This window comes from Pectinophora gossypiella, chromosome 18 (genome assembly GCF_024362695.1).
Source record: "Pectinophora gossypiella chromosome 18, ilPecGoss1.1, whole genome shotgun sequence".
Classification (NCBI taxonomy): Eukaryota; Metazoa; Arthropoda; class Insecta; order Lepidoptera; family Gelechiidae; genus Pectinophora; species Pectinophora gossypiella.
In genome coordinates, this window is record NC_065421.1 from 1661929 (window position 1) to 1678943 (window position 17015).

Consider the following 17015-nt stretch of genomic DNA (forward strand, 5'->3'; position numbering starts at 1 on the left):
CGGTTAAGTATCCGTGTCGAACGGCGGCGGTGGGTGGCCGACATCTTGCTTTTATTATTTCACTTTTTGTCCGCGCTAGCCGCGGGAGGCGCACGGTGGGATTCAGCTTTTTATGAGTGACAATATACATGTTTTTTAATCTTATTCCCCTATTTTGTTGTTCCGAGAAATATTTCTCGTTTACCTGTGGTTAATTTTGGACAGCTCTTTAACTAATCAAATCGTAAATTATTTGGTCGCTGGCGAGGTGAACTATAAAGTGTTCACTACTTTATGGCGTATTAAATTGATCCCGAGTATTTTATCATTTAGGCAATAAAAGTTGTGGATACTTACTAATGAGTCGACCTCGGGGTCCGCTATGTAATAAGGTTTTTCTTGGCGTATCTGCGGAGAGAGAAAGTGGTGGTTAGTGGTGTGATAGACATTTTGAAAACATTGGATGCGTGAATTAGAGATGTTTTGAATATAACAGGCCGGGCAGTTTGCTTTAGATTAATGACGGGCGCTGCCGGGTCGTAATGCTTGTACGTGGCTAATAAAATGCTCCTTCGCTTGGCTGCGCACGCGCAGAGAACAGGCGCCGCGCCGACAGACGCGACAGCTTGTACGCCACTGCAATAATTTGGAAGCCAGTCAAAACAACGTCTTACAAAAAGTAGAAGCGTAGCCTTTCTGTCATGCGAGATATATTAATTGTAACATAAACATCTATTTTCTAGCAATAAATAAACGAGTCGGTATAAAACATTGTGTCAGATAAAGACTTTCATTGTCAGTTGTGAGCTAGATAGTCCGAGTCATAAAATCAATCAGTGTTTCAGGTCTTAAACTGTCGTGAAAATAGCACGTTATGCAGATATGACTGACGAAAATTGATTGTCTAGTAGCACATTCGGTGCTTGTCACGTGACCTAGTGTATGTCGTCAGTCAGCTCCGAACACAGGGCGCATTGACGTTACGTCTACGAATTCCCATTTATGTAAAAGTAACTGGTGACGTTTGTTAAAGAATCACATGGATAAACTTTGAGACGGAGCTTGTTGCCGCTCGCTAAATATAATGCATAACATAACCTGACGACTTTCTTCTTCTACTTCTTTCTGTCTTGCGGTTGAGCGTTCTGCTCACGATCCGGAGATCCCGACAAATCCCTAGTTTGGTCAAGACATTGCAAGCTCATCACCTGATTGTTCAGAAGTAAGATGATCCGTGCTTCGGAAGGTGTTAAACCGTTGGTCCCGCTTACTACTTACTGATGTAAATATGTAGTCGTTACTTGAGTCACGTCAGCGGCCTTTGGCAGCCCAATAATAACCCTGACACCAGGGATGATGAGGTTGGTATTCCACCTCACAACCCACACGATAGAAGATCAATCAATAATTCTTTATTGCACAAAGACATAAGTAAAAAGGACGTATAAAAACGGATAAAATAATCACAATAGTGTTAGTGGAAACTGTACTCCAAATAAATGGATAACCATTTGTGCAAGTCCAGTATTGGGGTTCGAACAGGCGCTGACGTTTGAGAAGCAAGGTGTGCCAGAATACATACATACATAAACTCACGCCCGTATTCCCCGAAGGGGTGGGTAGAACTACAAATAATCAAGAAACTATTTGCAGCCACTTTTGATACAAAAAGGTGGATAATGATAAACCGTATGATGATAGGGGATCAGCCTATCGCTCTTACAGATGATCCATCATGTTCAGGACGCTGTCCTTTTGTCGCCTTTTACAACGTGCACGGGAAGATAGGCAGCTGAACGCATTCTATGTTTTTTCTTTACTCCCAGAGGAGATGACACCAGAATGACTAGGTATAATCTGGGTGTTGCAACCATGGCGCTTCTGCGTCTTAATCTTTGTAGTTACTCAAGGAACACTTTTTTCGACATAAACTTGACCGGAAATGCGATACTATCATGCATACGCCGTGGATTTTATACTCTTACGCTTTTTATGTTTTTTTTTCTTGAACACGTTATACTTACTGTCTTGACACTGAATCCCAGCGTAATAATTACCACATTAACTTACTAAATTTTACTTGTTAATTACTGAATAATTTTGTAGCAATGATAATAGGTACTAGTGAACATTACTTGAGCTGTAAAGTAACTGCGTTGTTTAAAAAAGTGAAAATCAAATTGAAAAATTGACTCGGACGGGATTTGAACCCGCAATTCCTGTTAATTATTATTAAGTTCGTAAAATTAACACTAAACGTGTAGAATAAATTAAACTCCATATTATTTACATAAAACATTTTTTTTTCGTTTCCGCAAAAACCGTTTCTGTGAATTTTATTTAAATCACTTTTTTGTCCTACACAGCACGCTACCGAACCACTGTGCGCCCTTGACCGTAACCTCAAGTTACGACTTTATGTAAAGAAACAAAACTAACTGGTGTGAAATAAAAATAGCTAATTATTTTTCTACTGAGTATTACATAAGTGCCGCGTGATAAAAAAAAATACCATGGAACTGAAACACAGCCAGTGAGCAGTGCGTGTGTACAGTCATGAGCAATGTAATGTACCCACTTTAGGACTCTGTCGCACTAACATATTTGACATTTAGTAAGACTTACAGTTCAATTTGTCAAAAAAGTTAATGTGACATGGTACCAAAGTGTATACATATTAATGCTCGTGACCGTACTCTATATACCTCTGCCGACCCCTTTGAGGATACAAGCGTGTTGCTATGTTATGATGTGTGTGATAAAAGCTTTTCTATCAAAAATCTTTGCTCAGAACTTCTGTTTAATTGTACTTAATTAATCAGTATAACAGTATTACAGAAAGCGCAGTGAGGAGTTAGTACTTAATTCATCAATGTACCTCTAACTAAGTAACTACCCCAATTGAAAATATAGTCGTGAACTTATGTAAAAATAATAAAAGTAACCGATGCGGTTGATAAAGATTCTCTTTGGTTGATGAGGTCAATATAAAGTCTATGGACAATCTGGTGGAAAATTAAAAACCTTATGCAGGCTCAGTACGCTAACATCGCGAGTAGAGAAAAAAAAAAGAGCGAGTAAATGTCAAAGCGCGTGTTGTCAAATTTGACAGGCGAGTTAAGTTCCTCGTTCGCGCATCGACTTGCTCGCGCCTTGACACAAATCATGTTAAAAACAATATTTTTTGTATATATACTCGTAAGTGTATTTATCTTATATTTATTTTTATACGTACAAGTATTCCTATGCTGTACTATCCCGCTATATTACATGATATTAAATATCTCCTATACTTAAAGGTTGCCTGGAAGAGATTGCTACTTAGCAATAAGGCCGCCTATTGTACTCATTCTATTTCTCTTTGCCTTATAATCGGGAGTAACCCGATTATTAGCCGTAAAAACACGTCCACCAACCCGCAGTGGAGCAACGTGGAGTATGCACCATACCCCCTCCGGTTGATTGAGGGGAGGCCTGTGCTTGTGTGTTATGTAACCATTTAAACAATTATTTTAAATAAACAAGCATAATTATAATTATGATCAGCAATGGGGAAACTTGGTAAAACTCATCGACTTGTCTATGGTCAGTTAGCTAGCTCCCTTGCTGGAATAATTAAAAAAAAATCAGTTCCATTCCCACCCAATAAGCAATGTGGCTTTCAGCATATTTTTTTGTATCATCAATATGTTTCTCACATAAAAAGAAAGTTTATCAATAGTCCATTAGTACGATTGTTCCGGACATTAACTATTCAAGCCACTTTGTTCACAAACTAAGCAACTAAACATCCAAACGTTTTACTTTAAAAAAAACAGTAAATTATCTTTGACTGTTTTACGGGGTAGTTTTTATTGCACAGTGCATCATAAGTTTTGCCACGACTTTACGACGCGAACCACTGTGCTGCATAGTGTATCCAAAACTCATTAAGATATTAGCAACCGACTTTTTAACCTACAATAAATCGACATGCAATTTGCCACTCTCACTCGACGAGTTAAAATATATATTCGTTTGACCTTTCCGTTAGCGTTAACGACTGCTTAGTATTGAAATATATGGAATCGATTATGATCTTCAAACCATAAATGTCTTCTAAGACTTATTGATTATAAGGCATAATTGGCGTGTACCTTTTGTTTTCTTGATAGTTATTCGCGATATGATTCGGCCTTTTTGTAAAAAGTAACTATAACTTGTTGTAAGGTCTGATCTAACTGGATCGTTAGTGTTCAGACCACTTTTCATCGATTGATATTGAAACACCATCATTATTCACATCATGCCCAGCAGTTGTGTGTTTCGTCAATAAATATCGTCAACGTAATCATTGACACCTGTTGAGAAGCGTCTACGGCTGCCTGCCATTTGCCCGCAAATTGGCAATTTCTTTTAATAGAAATATCGTCAAAGCATCATCTCTCCCTAGCGTTTTCAAATCAAATCAAATACACTTTATCGCACGAACTTAATCCGTTATCCCGTTTACACAGAGTATTTTTACCTAACCTGAAGATTTTTTAGAAGCGACTGCCTTCCAATCCGCGAAGGGAAACCAGCCCGTTACAGGTTAGGTCACATATCTCCGAAACACATTTCTCGGGAGTGTAGATTTTCTCACAATGTTTTGCATTTCCTTCACCTCTGAATTGTTTATGATCTGAATATGTATTCGAAAAAAAATCAAAAATCATTGTTACAGGCTCGTGACCTCACAGCAAGTAGACAGACAAGTATTGTTTAAGTATCATGTTGTCTATTTCCACCTACAGCTAAACAACAAACTCTAAACGCAGCAACCGAAAAAGTAAAACACACATCTGCCGAGATTGCAGGTGCTTCAAAACAAAATTGTTGCTTCGATACTATAACTCATCTGCCAGCCATAATAGCTACATAAAGTGTGTACTAAGCCGAACAAAAAAAAAACATTTTGTCCACAAAAAATGCAGTCCCGACCACTGGGCTCGCCGAGTTTAAACAAGGTATCTATCTATCATTAGAAACATAATAACAACATCAAACTAACACTTTATCTACCCACGTAAAAACGTACATAAAACCGAATAAGGTCGTAATGAGTGGTGTGACGCTAATGCCGACGACACCGAGGTAGCGGGTTCGATCCCGCCCACTGTGTAATGTCCACCACTCCACTGTCATTACTGCGAACTATTATTTGTACTGCCGTGATATGAAATATTAACTCAACCTTCTACTATTGGACTATAACTGATTGTAAACACGTTGACATTAAACCTGACGATGTTAACTATTGAAATAATCAGCGCCATCTTCTGTTCTTTTTTCATCGACATTTCGAAAATAGATGGCAGATAACCGACTCGCTCCTATCGAGTACTTTTATTTTTTTTATTTTTAGTCGTTATTACGAGAATATCAGGAAAATATGAAGCAAGAACGCTGCCCGACCGGTTGTTGTCATCGACTCGGTTTTTATCCACGCGTGATTAGGTTCGGAGTCCGCCCCGACAATGGCCGTTCATTTTGCCACATAGAACAAAATGGTCTCCCGAAAATCGCCCTCAAAACTCGACCAATACAAACGCCAAAAATGTGGCAAACACATAAATATGCCCCTCCCCCGCCCTGCGGCGAGGAAGTCCCTCATTTTGGGGGGCAGCGACCCATGACACCCCCACTTTTGGACACTACGAATTAAATGCTAATAAGGCGAGCCATCGATGCAGCGTCTCGGGTGGAAACGGCTAATTTTTGTGTTTTGGACAAGCAAACGCTTTGGACGGGTTAGGGAAATTCATTGTTTTGTTCTTTTAGGGTCATTAACGTAATATAAAATGCGTTTAATGTAATTTGGGGCTCACATAGCATATCTATTAGAATACTATTTACTGAAGCATAATAAGTATAACATACATAACACATAAACAGTCTACTGGGCACAGACCTTCCCTCAATCAACTGGAGCAGGTATGGAGCATACTCCACCACGCTGCTCCACTGCGGGGTGGTGGAGGTATTTGGGGTAGTTAGCCCGGGAAGCACGGAATCAGCTTACTTTTTCGGACAATCAAGTGATTCAAGTCTGCAATGTCCTTACCAAACACAGGACAATCACAAAGTGATTTTGTCAATGTCCCCATCGGGAATCGAACCCGGACCTCCAGATCGTAAGATCGCTCTAACCACTAGACCACAAAGGCTGTTATATATACATTATTGATTTATTGTGAGCCAAGTCCCTCATTCTAAGCTTTGATCAATTACTGTCAAATATTATGACTTTAATAAACAGTGAAACAGTTGACTCAACGAGTTATGATTCTCGAGTCATTCTCAGCAAAAACTGATCGCTCACGACCCAAACTGTGACGATCCATATGTCTGGCACGCTTAACGACGCCATTATATATATTTCAAACGACGACAAAAACTGTCGATAACAAAATGGTAGGTGTCGATACACACACAAAGTCAGGTTTATGATCAGAGAGCTATGTCATAGCTTTTTATTCCAGTTATAATCGATTCATCGACACAACTCGCTGAGACACCAAGAGTCCCGATAAAAAACCCTATGAAAAGACCCACGTCCCGAATGTCTCGTAAAAATAAACAGTGCGTAGAATAACTTTTGACTCGTCCCAAAAATCTTTGTCAGTCGACAATTGTCGTTTTCTCTATTCATAACGTCTACCTGAGCTTTTATTGTCCTCCCTTTGTGCACTTCCAGGCGAAATAGTGCATTGTTTGCGTAATTGAATAAATGCCTTCATGTAAGCCCTTTGTACCAGTTTCCAAGGGAGTAAGGACGCGTGTGGATACAATCGCCACAGAAAACGTACTTGAAGTAATCGATTAATGAATTCTGCCGAGCGGGGACCGACCCGGCACAGTGTGCGCCGCGCGCGCACCTCGCGCCGCGGACGCCGCTACCTGGACCACGGAAAAAATTACGGAACCCATCATTAAATTCGTAAAGTCCTCAACGAGGAATCTCGACAGGTCCTCCATGAAGATTAAACTCTATTTAGCACAAATTAAAGTGCATAATGTAATAACAATTTAAACGGCGGTTATTACTTCAAGTAGTGGACGGGCGACGGCATCAAAATCGCTACCAAACGTGGTACCCTGTAATTTGTAATAAAAAATCTATTTATAAGATAAAATAAAGCACCGAGAGGCTACCTAAGATGCCCGCCGATCGATCTCGTCAGAGTTTTAATAAATCGCCCGTCGCAAGCCATTTTGACGCTTGTCACCCGCACACGTATGATTTAAAATCCCGCGGCGACGGTACAGCCTTTAATGGTAAATTATTCTATAATGCGCAAAGGTCGAGTTTTGTAATTTAGTTAAGTCGCCTCCTATTTAATAACTTTTTATACGATCGGCGGCGGGCAGGTGATTGTTTTTTCGAATTTTTATCCTAAAAAATGCTGGTGGAGCGACCGCTACTGAAGTAGTTCGAAATTTAAATTATAGTGTATTAATATGGAACGTTCCTGTTACGAAATTTTTATTTATAGTGTGCGCGTGCGCTGGAGTAGGCGAGCGCGGGCGCGGCGTGGGAGAGGGGCGCCGGCGACACTGCCACGAGAGTTCCGGCCGCCACCGCGACCGCGACCACTTCTTAATCACCTGTTTTGACACAACGACGTGCGAATATATTTATTTCGCTCGCTTTACAGCCGCCATAAACAGACGTAATGAACAAATGTCTTTATGGTACACTTGTAAACGTCGAATATCAGTCATTTCTCGTTGGGCCGTACAAAAAATACCATAAATATTCTTAACAAAATGGCTCCTACTGAATATTGCGGCAATAAACCAAAGTCTATAAAATGAGGTTTGGTTGTTTAACTTTTGTTTGGCTCTATGCTGGAATTATAAGAACTTAGACGCGGGACAGACCTTTTGTTCGGTGTTCGTGTCCCTAGTCCCGTAAATATGTAAATGTCCCCAAATTATTCATAACATAACTAACAGGAATTTATAAATATTTTACGATTTGTTTTTGTTCTGTCGAAAACAGGCAGTGTGCCACTGTGCCCGTTGCCGACCTAAGTATAGTATAATCACCAATTCCACAACAATAATATCGAAGTGACGTTTCAGTTTTGTTGTTAACCGTCATCCCCATTAGAGCGAGAGGGCCGCGGGACCCGCGGGGCAGAGAGGGACGCACGGAATGAAAGGAGCGTTTTTCTTGCATTTTTTGTCCCGGAATCCGTGCGTTCAAAAATTTTATTTTAATGCAAGAAAAGTATTCAAAAGATACGAGGGCATCAAGCAGGTAGAGGGACCGGGTATTTGCTTGGTTTCTTTTTTCAAAAGAATCCAAGTTGATTTATGGCTCTGGTCTGTGACGATTTGTGACCTGTAATTTCTGATGCCACTTTTGTCACTAACGGGCCCAGCTTGATTTATTAATTCACAAAAAGGAGGCGTGATCCGGTTTTGACAGTTGTCAGAGAAACGTGTAATTTTGTCCGTCAGAGCAGTTATTACCATAAATGACATATCAAACTTTTTGGTTGACAACTTATACTTTGTCTCATAATGACTGGTTCATTAGACGTTTACATTGCGTTTACGTTCTTGTTAAATTAACATTTTAGTTCTTTTTCTGTTTTGACTGCGGAGACACCTGTAATGACACAGTGTGCATTGGTATTTGCGAATGTTCCGAAGATTTCAGCGTGTGGGTTCACTGTGCAGTTGGTAAGATAGTTACTGTTGGGTAGTTAACCGGGCTCGTGGGGGTCATTCTGACCTTCGGGGTCAGTTTTTCGGCCATTACGCGAGGGTTAAGAATTAGGGAGGCAATAAAGGTGTTGTAATGACTCACTCCGGGGCACTCAGCTAAATGGTGTCCTCCTTAAATACAGTTTCTGAAGTCGTTGCGCTAATTGTTGGTTTTCTTCCCGGATTGTGTCCAAAATTCGCAAAACATGTGTAATTCACATCATCAATTGGGTCTTGTACAGTCATGAGCAATATAATGTACCCACTTTAGGACTCTGTCGCACTAACATATTTGACATTTAGCGAGACTTACAGTTAAATTTGTCAAAAAAGTTAATGTGACATGGTACCAAAGTGTATACATATTAATGCTCGTGACCGTACTAGGTACAAGATAAATTATGATATTCTGATTACTAAATAAAGACAGATCTAAAACTAACGGAAAACATTTTCTTTTTTCTATTTAACTTATTTATGAATTTTAATCAACAAAAATGTAATAATAAGTCCGACATTTTCTCACGTTTTTCTATGACGTCACAGTGTGCTTTTTCATTCAAATTGCAATCAGGTGATCAGTCTGTAATGTCCTAACCAAACTAGAGATCACAAAGTGATTGTTGTGATATGTCCCCATCAGGATTCGAACCCGAGGCCTCCGGAACGTGAGACCATTGCCGGTCATAAACATTGCAATCGACTTAGAAATCCTTACTGCACTAAAATTGCAATCCCAAGAAAAGCGCAGTACCCCCTGTGAAGAAACACACGGGGGGCCATATCGACCCCCATTATTTGTTGCTGATCAATCAAGATTACGGCTTAATGCGTTAACCCTTCGAATGTGATGATTAGGGGTTACCGAGCGTTCGCCGAATTAGTTTCTGTTATTCGTTTCACAAATTTCATTTATGGGAAAATTGAGTTTGGTGCCGATAAATTTTGATTTCCGTAAATATTCTATTATTAACGACCTCTGTGGCCCAGTGGTTGAGCGTTGGGCTCACGATCCGGAGGCCCCGGGTTCGACATGTCCCCTGTCACAAATCACTTTGCTATCCCTAGTTTGACCTGACCTGATTGTCTGAAAGTAAGATGATCTGTGCTTCGGAAGGCACGTTAAGCCGTTGGTCCCGGTCACTACTTACTGACGTAAGTATGTAGTCGTTACATGAGTCATGTCAGGGGCCTTTGGCGGTTCAATAGTAACCCTGACACCAGGGTTGATGAGGTTGGTATTCCACCTCACAACCCACACGATAAGAAGATTGGGAGAAAAAATCCCCGTGGTACAGCCACATGGTACATTTGTACCAAGCGGTTGTATCACGGTACGAAGGGTTATTGAACTGTATGTTGACAGTAATAAATTAATGTTCATTAATTTCTAAGTTTTATTGACGCAATAAATAACATTAAGACTTTTTACAATCGCAATAAATTAATTGCCATGTTTTTCATGAACGCAATATAAATAGGTAATTAAAACCTATTTATCTAATACACATACATACATACATAAACTCACGCCTATTTCCCACCGGGGTAAGCAGAGACTACAGAATTCCATTTGCTTCGATCCTGACACACTTCTCTTGCTTCCTCCACATTCATCAATCGCTACACACACGCACGCCGGTTCAGAGTAGATCGTATTAAACCTTTTCTAAGGACATCTCCAATTTTCTCTAATAATTACCTATATTCAATAAATACTAGGTACATAGTAACAGCCTCCGTGGTCTAGTGGTTAGAGCGTTAAGCTCACGATCTGAAGATCCAGGTTCGATTCCCGATGGGGACATCGTCGAAATCGCTTTGAGAGACGGTCCTTTGGTAAGGACATTGCAGGCTTGAATCACCTGATTGCCCGAAAAAGTAAGATGGTTCCGTGCTTCGGAGGGCATGTTAAACCGTTGGTTCCGGCTATTAGCCGGAAAACATCTCCAACAATCCGCAGTGGAGCAGCGTGGTGGAGTATGCTCCATACCCCCTCCGGTTCAGAAGAGGCCTGTGCTCAGCAGTGGGACGTATATAGGCTGTTTACGTTATATGTGTCATTTTCGGTTGCCTTCCGACTACCCATAAGCCCTGCCCACTCTTATAAATATTGACATAAAAAAAATATATATTTTTTTTTAAGTAGGTAACATTGTTACACATCAATTTTTACATAACTCACGTCTTATCTGCTTAACTACAGTTAGAAATGTGTTTATTTATTTATGTATTCCTAACCTGTATAAGTAAGTTATCTCTGTCAAGCTATAAAATCATTATTATCGATCTCATCAATCAGTATAATAGCCGACTTGAATGTAAATTATCTTAATACAGTATAGCAATATTATATAGATCACAATCTGGTTTGACTCTATCCGTCTTATAAGCGTGAAAAGTTTAATTAAAAATTGTAGTTACTTATAAAAATATTATTACGTACAATACAAAAACTCTTTATTGTATATTTATTACCAAAAATAGATCTAAAACCGTTAGGTAGGTAATTCAAAAACATAATATTTTTTACGCGCGAAAATAATATCCATGTTGATTTTAACGCCATCTTGATTTCGTAACAAATCTTTAGAACCAATTCTTGCCATAGAAAAAATATAATCCAACTCACAAATACTTTTTTTTATAACAAATCGGAGCATAATAGGAGACAGCGTATGAATTTAAATGGCGGAATTAATATTTTTTTTCACCTATTGTAAAGCACACACGTTTTAGATGACCCCTGGATTACCGCCAAAAAAAGAAAAAGACAGCTGTTTATTTTTTTTAATACGAGAGCTAAGACGCATTCAGCCGTGAGATATTTTTATTTTTTATTATTTTTGGGTTAGCAACGAGAAGTGTTAATCTTATGTAATAAATGTTATTGTTATATTAGGCTTGTCAAAATATGTTATTTGGAGTGTTATTACTAGACGTTATATCAAAATATTGGAAGTTATCTTAAGATTAGTTATTAGGAGATGTAGTTTTTTTTTATATAAAATAAGACATTGTTCTTCTTCTTCTCTCGTGTGGGTTGAGAGGTGGATTATTACCAACCCCATCAACCCTAATGTCAGGGTTAATATTTAGCCGCCAAAGGCCCCTGACATGACTCATGTAACGACTACTTACTTACATTAGTAAGTAGTAACCGTGACCAACTTCTTAACGTGCCGTTCGAAACACGGACCATCTTACTTTCGGACAATCAGGTGATCAGCCTGTAATGTCCTAACCAAACTAGGGATCACAAAGTAATTTTTGTGATATTTCCCCACCGGGATTCCAACCAGGGACCTTCGGATCGTGGGCCTAATGCTCAACCACTGGACCACGGAGGCCGTCAATAGGACAATATATGTCTGTCCTCTTTAGGACGTGAGTTTATATGCGTAGGTAATTCACTTTTAAAATAGACGCCGTAGTTTTACAAAAGTCTGTTAAAAAGTCGAAATTCTTCAACAAAACCATCCTCTCTATTATCTGAGAACCCCCTAAATTCTGGTAAGCGCAAATAAACAAATAAACAATGTTATTCATAACCCACATGTTTACACAACCCCGAGTGCACTCAAACATGGCCGATTTAAAAATAAACAAACCAAATACTGTTTTTCAACACGAGAAAGCAAATTTTAAACAATTGAGAAAGTTCAATAAATAGGTACCTTTTATAATGCACCCTAGAATTCAAAAAGATATCGTATGAAAGCGTTTAAAAAGATTCAAGTATGCAGCTATAAGGGCTATTACAGAGGGACTGTAACCCGACTGCAAACCAACTGTATTCCAACTGTATCCCAACTGAAAACCAACTGCGAATACATTTGTAATGTAACGAATACAGTTAGCTTGCAGTTTCGACGCAGAAGTCAAACTGCAAAATTACAGATGTAATGTAGACCATCTGTAATAGTTCTTAGTGTTCTCTTTTGCTATAGTTCAGCCCAGTGCTGGTTTGCACATGCGCGTCTATTTGAACGAAAATAAACGCGCATAGAATGCGCAATATGAATAACTGAGTGTGTTCCACACCCTTATTTTAGTTTTGGGGACCCGTTTGTTAGTATTGCAATTTAGAAAACTATTTTTAACTTCCATTAGTTATTTTCCCCCTATTCCCAGTAGTCTTACCGAGTAGTCTTACCAGTTGAACTATTGGGAATTTCCTTCCCAATAGACTTACTGGTAAGACCACTGGGAAATTTGTACCCATCTAGACTTACCAGTAAAACGAAATTCTCAATAGTCCTACTCGTCCTATACTAATGGAAAAGCGAATTCTTACTATTCGATAAGTCTATTAGGAACGAAATTAAATTACTATGAAGTCGATAGGTATAAACTAAAAAATATAATGCGTTTTGTATAATAACTTCCCACTTCAAAAGTCACTACAATGTATTTATAAACCAGAGGATGTCAACATTTTATTATCTTTCAATGTTATTTATTTTTTTACAGTAAATATGAATTAAAAAATAATACTTAATATTATATATTATTATATTGAATAATAAATAATCAAAGCACCAAAAAATATTTATTAAACCTACATGACTTTTTCGCTGCATTTTATAGTACAGGACCCAAAGTCACATAATTCCAATTTGCCCTTGGCATATTTTTTTTCCCCCACTGGAGTCCCAGCAGGGTGGGAATTAAAGCTTAATGGAGCAATGTTTAATAACTGGTCTGCGGGTTGGACTGTCTGTCTATTGTTAATATAATATTTAAAGTTAACACCCGTAGGGTAGACTCAGGGTTTTAAAATTATAGTCATTTATTTGTTATGAACTATTCAGATTCTTACGATTTATTACGTTTTCTTGTTAAGAGAGTGTTGTATTGTTTTAATAAATAAGATGATCCGTGCTTCGGAAGGCACGTTAAGCCGTTGGTCCCGTTACTTACTGATGTAAGTGAGTAGTCGTTACATGAGTCATGCCAGGTGCCTATGGCGGCTCAATAATAACCCTGACACCAGGGTTGATGGAGTTGGTAATTCACCTCACAACCCACATGATAGAAGAAGAAGATTGTTTCAATGATAATTAGGTTGTAGAAATTGAAATCTATCACTATACTAAGTAGGTAGGTTTTACTTGTAAATGTATATTATGCAAAAACTATAAACATTTTATGACGATCTAATACCTGAAGCGTATTTTTTTTATAATATTTTATAAAAAATAATATTTTTAACACTATTTCATAATAAAATTATTACATTTAAAGGGCTATTTCCTACTCGCATGGAAGTACTGAATTACCAGTTTTACAAAATACCTAAACAATTTTCCTGTATGACAATCAACCTGTCAGGGGTAGAAAACCTTTCGCCCTGAATATTTCAACACATTAATTACTAATTTACGACGATCAAGGGTTTCCCACCCCTGCAATTTCATGGGCTAGGTATTATAATACATGACCTAGGACTCTCCCTAGGCACTAAATGATAGCCTAGGGCTTATTATTACTCGTATTACAAAGTATAATGCTGTAATTATTGGACCTTCCGATATTGTCGGTTCAAATGGTATTTGAATAAATAAACAGTTTTGAATTGTAATTGAGTTTCTTTGGGGAAAACCAGGGTGAAGACAATAATGTTGCTTTTACATAAATCATTTCCCTAGCATTAATCCGTTTTAACAGGGACCTAACCTGAAGATTTAACAGGTCCGGTTTTTTACAGAAGCGACTGCCTGTCTGACCTATGTATGTTTCTTTTATATAACTTAACTATGTATTTCATGATTGACATTGTTTTAGTTTTAAATATGTAAAATTGAAACGCATTTCATAAGACTATCTCCATGTTTCTTCTATGGGTTGTGAGGTGGATTACCAACCCCACCAACCCTGGTGTCAGGGTTACTAATTGAGCCGCTAAAGGCCCCTGACATAGGGTACTAACGACTACATACTCACTCAAAGGCCAGACCTACTGCTTAGCGTTGATTCGAAATTAAATTTTCAAATACATCCGCCTAAAACTATTGCAGCTTCTCACAACCTGTATAGCCGGGGAAAAGAAGCTGCAAGAAAAACCTCGGCACAAGGCCCTAGACGTTGTTTAAAAAAAAATACTGTTATACAATTTAGTAATTTGGCTGCCTAATATTAGTTCCCAGACAATTAATCCCATGCATTTATGTCTTCTAAATAATCACTAAGTAACTTATAATAACCTTCCTTATAAGTTGACTACTAACTACCTTTTACGCTTGTCTATAGATAGACAGATACCTACAGTAGGTAGATATATGTCTAAAGCACGGAAACAGGATTATCATTGCAGTAACATTAATTTCAATAATGCACCCTCCCTGTTCAGTGGGTGATGTCGGCTGCCTCCAGTTATGGTTTATGGGGTTCGATTCCTGTTCCGAATACTTAATATTCTAGTTTTTATGATCTACTTTTAAATTTTAATAGGAGGAATGTAAATTTGTGTTTTTTTATTACATACAGACAGATATAATTCACGTCTGTATACTAACGGGGTGGGCAGAGAAGTTACTAGGACGACAAATTCGAGTTTATGAGAATTAAAATATGTACGTGGTATCAATTCACGTGGTTTCCAAGTTTTTGTGCCCGGTTAATGGCAATAGGCAATAGGCTCTTATTAGATGGAACTTAAACATAGCTACCGACGAGTGAGTGTATAGGCATAGAACTAAATAATACTACGTATAGAACGGCAACTCTCCGCTCCCCACCAGCGGATGAGCTAGGTTTACCTCACCCCCTCGGTCCTACTTTACACTTCAATCGTATTGAGCGCATCACACACACAGATGCGCGTGTACGATAACGTCATTCTGTAGTTTCTGTGTAAAACGAGGTATATGTATTCTATACACTTCTGTCCTACAACAAAAGAGTTTCTCAAAATAGTCTAAATTAACATTTATACCTAATTAATATATTTTTTATGCCTATTTTTATGGGATGATCAAGTAGCTAAACGCGTTCTCCCTCTATCCAACATGCATTCTGTATCATGTTATTTCATTCTCCCATCCATAACAAAACATAAATACCTACATTTCTCAATAGAAAAGTACCTACAAACATCGCTGGCTATAGACGCAAGTAGGTACCGAAACCAACCCTTATGTCTGTAGGTAAAAACTCCCTAATCCTTGTCAGCTGCTCCTGACTGGTCCCACTCCCCCTCACACACCCCTATCTACCCTTATTTACCCCCCAAAGTACCCAGACCCTCGCCCTAATACAAAACCTACCAAACAAAAGCTCGAGAAATTCTGGCCGACCGCCCGGACGACCAAATCAACTTGACCTTCGTGAGCAATATGAAATATTAGTGCTACTCAACAGGTAGACAGGTCAAGGTATACTGGTGTCCATCATAAGGGATCTGGCCCTCCTGTCAAATACATAATGAGCACTTTTTTTATTTTTAGCATTATACGTGTACGTTAAGCGATCGATTGTGGATTTAATGGTTTTACCGACTTCAGGCGAAATTTTCGTTAAGTGTGGGGTGTAATTAATTGACAGATTAAACTTTTTAATATTTTTTTTGGGGTGTAGATAATGCTCTATCCGTGCCGAGCCGTGGCAGCCCAGTTGGCAACACTTGACTGTGTAAAGTCGCAAGTTCGACCCAAACTCGATGATTTTCGAAATTGTTTTTCGAATTCATGTTTGGATTACAAATTATTACGTGCTCAACGGTGAAGGAAAACATCGTGAGGAAACCCATACCCGAAAAATACGTTCAAATTGAAAATAATTATTAGAAACGTGTATTACCTATGTAACAAACAGTTTTTTTTTAGTTTCTTATTTGTTTTTTTTCCGAAATACTGACAAAATTTCCTGTTTTGGAACTATTTGGTTAGATTCCTTTTACTAAAAATATGATCCCATCTGTGCCCATTCACCCACCCAGGAAAACAGCACAAAATGCCCCTAATTTCCCCATTTTTTTACCCTATAAATAGTCAAAGAGCCCGACACCTCGAAGCGTCGCAATTGGCAACACTCTTGCGCAGATATTCACAAATGGCAACAAAATGACGGACGGCGGCGGCGCGAAAGAGCGCGATGTGTTGCGCGGAATGTGCCTGTGTCCTTTGTAATTACACACTTATACACAGGGTGTTCATTGTTTATTGAGAACATAGCATCGCGCCTGGATCCCCGAAGGGGTAGGCAGAGGCGTATAGTATATAATAGACATCTACTCCTCGCCAGCTGTGTTTTAAGTCCTATGTAACACGGGGTGAGGCTATTGCCATTATTGACAA

At 38.7% G+C, this 17015-nt stretch overlaps 1 protein-coding gene across 4 annotated transcripts in view; it reads right to left on the reverse strand.

Annotated features, from left to right (window-relative positions):
* The window catches only part of LOC126375286 (homeobox protein homothorax), a 368740-nt gene that overhangs the window by 314365 nt on the left and 37360 nt on the right, over positions 1-17015 (reverse strand). For all 4 annotated transcript variants that reach the window (XM_050022221.1, XM_050022219.1, XM_050022220.1 and 1 more), the window contains exon 4: positions 337-387. In XM_050022221.1, coding sequence (XP_049878178.1) covers positions 337-387 — 51 coding nt within the window. The remainder of the gene's footprint in view (positions 1-336; positions 388-17015) is intronic.